This window comes from Alligator sinensis, unplaced genomic scaffold, assembly GCF_000455745.1.
Source record: "Alligator sinensis unplaced genomic scaffold, ASM45574v1 scaffold184_1, whole genome shotgun sequence".
Taxonomy (NCBI): domain Eukaryota; kingdom Metazoa; phylum Chordata; order Crocodylia; family Alligatoridae; genus Alligator; species Alligator sinensis.
In genome coordinates, this window is record NW_005842983.1 from 72,808 (window position 1) to 75,850 (window position 3,043).

General features: G+C 51.8%; 1 protein-coding gene across 4 annotated transcripts in view; it reads right to left on the reverse strand.

Annotated features, from left to right (window-relative positions):
- Window positions 1-400: 400 nt before the first annotated feature.
- LOC106723014 overlaps window positions 401-3,043 on the reverse strand; it is a 2,929-nt gene continuing 286 nt past the window's right edge. Inside the window, exons 2-5 of one of the 4 annotated variants that reach the window (XR_003091982.1) lie at window positions 2,543-2,830; window positions 2,141-2,411; window positions 1,157-1,225; window positions 401-1,037 (exon numbers count right to left, since the gene is read on the reverse strand). Coding sequence is in view for 3 of the 4 variants with exons in the window: in XM_014526226.2 (XP_014381712.1) it covers window positions 775-1,037; window positions 1,157-1,225; window positions 2,323-2,411; window positions 2,543-2,742 (621 nt within the window). In the remaining variant the exon portion in view is untranslated. Of the gene's footprint in view, window positions 1,038-1,156; window positions 1,226-1,249; window positions 2,412-2,542; window positions 2,831-3,043 lie in introns of those variants that run through there. The other 3 variants (XM_014526226.2, XM_014526225.2, XM_025192874.1) reach the window with 3 other exon arrangements.

Consider the following 3,043-nt stretch of genomic DNA (forward strand, 5'->3'; position numbering starts at 1 on the left):
AGATATTTAGCTTCAGTAATTCAGATGCGTGTTTAAACGGCTACCTCAGCCACCCTGGTTTGCTCTATGGGATTCCTCTGATATTCCTGTAATATTTCTATGATATTGCTCTACCTTTTACCCTGTTTCCGCCCTACCCCTGTGATCAATAAAGTTCTCCTTTGAGATCCGTGTGGGAGACTTATTGACGGGTGGGACTAAATTATGCCCAGGGAGGCCCCTTAGGTCTGTGGACTAAGGGAGGCTTCCTAATCAGCCCCTGACTTGGGGAGGTGCCCCAAGTGCTTGTATTGGGTCTAGGACCCATTGGACGATCAGGCCTGTGTTTTCCAAGGTGCGCAGAGCCAGAAGTGAGTCCAGAGCCTTGGATGGTGGCAGCGGGAACCCCAGGCTAGCGGGTGTGCTCCAGGGAAGGGGTCGGCCGGACGGGAGGCATCCCAGGGAGGCACTCGGAGCCTGGAAGGTGGGCGGGAGCAGGGAGGTGGGCGGCTCAACGTAGGAGCGCCCCCTACTGGCCCGCCACAGAAGGTAGGTACAGTTCATTACAGTACAGAGGTAGTAGTTCTGCTACTGCCTGTGCAAGGCGCTTGGGGCTGCTGGCTCCTGCACTAACTTCAGCACTGTTTGATTGTAGAGTTGTAGGAGTCCGGCAGGAAGGGAACCTCATACATGCCCAGACAGGACCCAGGTTTGGGACACACACACCCCCCCCCACCCGAGGGCGGAAATTTGCTGGTGGGGAAGGCTTGGTCCAGACTAGATCAAGCTTCCAGCCTATGCTCCGTCACCCCCACCAAGAAAACCATTGGTGACGCTGTGTTGGTCTGTCTGCAAGTGACCATTGGCAAGTGTGTGTTCATTGGTTGTGACCAGCATTTGGGTATCCCCGGGGTTGTGCGTCGTCTGTCCATCTACACTGCTCTGCTTCTTATGGCTCCAGCAGAGATGCTCACGTCTGCACAGCAGATATCCAGCCACAGCCACAAGAATGCCAAGCCCTATGAGGACTATGCTCCAACGGGGAAAACTTCCTGCACCTGAAAGCCAATTACCCCAGTCAGAAGTGGGAGCCCAGGGGTTACTCCAGAGTCTTAGCTTCTGCCCAGAGGAGCTCTCAAGTGCTCCAGGGAAGGGTAAATCCCACCCCACTACTTACCCTGGTCCCCAGGGATGATGCTGTGGGGAGATCCAGATCCATGCACAGTTGGTGGGAGTGAGGTGGGTTCTGGAAGAGACACAAGGAGAGGGGGTGACGGGAAGGTTGGGCAGAGGGAGGCTGCAGAATACTGTCATAGCATCATAGAGACACAAGGCTGGAAGGCACCTCCAGAGCTCAGATTCTATCACAGGGATAGAATCCTAGAAACGTGGGGCTGGAAGGGATATCAGAGTCATAGACAGAGAGTCAAAGAGAAGTGGGGCTGGAAGGGACCTCCAGAGATCACATCCAGTCCAACCCCCTTCCTGATATTACATAGTAAGTTTAAAAAGCACTGCAACCTAGACAGAAAGTCAAAAGATAGTGGGTTTTTTTCAGTTCTGTCACTCTCATTGAACGTACATCTCTTACTGAGATTCATGAAACCAAGTCTAGCCTCCTTGAGCATCTGGATGGTGCCTCCAAAACTTTGGGATCAGTCATGTGTACCCCTGGGTGAACATGACCACACCTGAGTGAAGGTTTTTAGTTAGAGCTAAAGAGTGTGCATGGCTCCAAAATAGAAGAGAAATATTAAGAGCATGGGCAGATGAAGGATTTAGAAGGGGGAGTGCAGAGGGGTTGGTGCCTCATCACACCCCCCCCGCCCCCAAACAGAACAAAATAAAACAAGTTTTTTCTCCGGTTAAAGGACAACCAAATACTTGGGTAATACACCAGGGGCCTGGCACTATAGCATTCACCCACAGATAAGAGTAGAAACACATAGATACTGGAGTGTGCACTAGATTCTATACAACCCTAGCAATAATTTGCTAGATTATATATGTAGGTTTAAGAGAAAAACATAAGAAACTAGGCGAAAAAGAGCCAAAATAGTCCAAAGCTATTGTGTCATTAGTCCCGTAGTCATTATAATTGTATATCAATCTCCAATTCAGATTCATAAAAATCTCGCCTCCTTGAGCAGCTTGACAGTACCTCCAGTACTTCACAGTCAGTCCTGTCTACCCATGTTCATGTCACCACCCGCGAATGCAGGTTTTTAGCTAGAGCCACAATTAGTCTGTAGGGCTGCGATAGAGGAGAGATGTGACCAGGCAGGGCCAACAGACAGCAGAACTGGTTAGTGGAAGATCAAGACCAGAGAAAAGCTTCATTACTAGGAAGGGCTGACAGACAGTTACAAAAGACGGGTGGCTTGATCAGTGGAAGATCAAGAGCGCTGGAAAGGAGGGCAGGAGATTCATACCTGTGGAGAGAAGAGATTAGCAGGAATCAGAAGAGGTGATCGTGCAGTCAATGGGCTCCCTCACAGCTGCCTGGATAGAAGTGTCCCCGTCTCTCCCCCCACCCAGTCTACCCCTGCTGTGGACTCCTTACCAGGCAGCACCAATGTGATGTTGGCCAGGAGACTGTTGTCCAGAGAGCACCTGATCTCGTAGTGCCCACAGAGCTGCTTGACCATGCCCTGGACTGTGAAGGCACCATCCCCCAGAGTGAAGTTGCTCAAGCCATGAGAGACAGATCCCTCTGGGCGCCAGACCAAGACATTTTTTGGATACGATGTTCCCACAAGCCATGCACGGACTATCACTATGCAGCTGGGGGTGTCCAGGGGTACACGAGTGGCTCCCCCCTCCGGCATGATGCAGTACCAGGCAGGGACCCCTGCAAGGAGACATTGCTGTGGTCAGGCCCTCATGGGGTAGGAATGGACAGGAGCAGAGAAACCCTGCACCCCAGAAATTTGTGGGGGTTGACATAGGGGGAAGGGCATGAATGACTGGTGCCTCTCAACTATGGGGTGTGGCACAAGTTTTAGGCGGCAGCCTCAGTGACAGGGTAGCCATCTGCAACTGTCCGCAGATGCTGCCAGCAGTG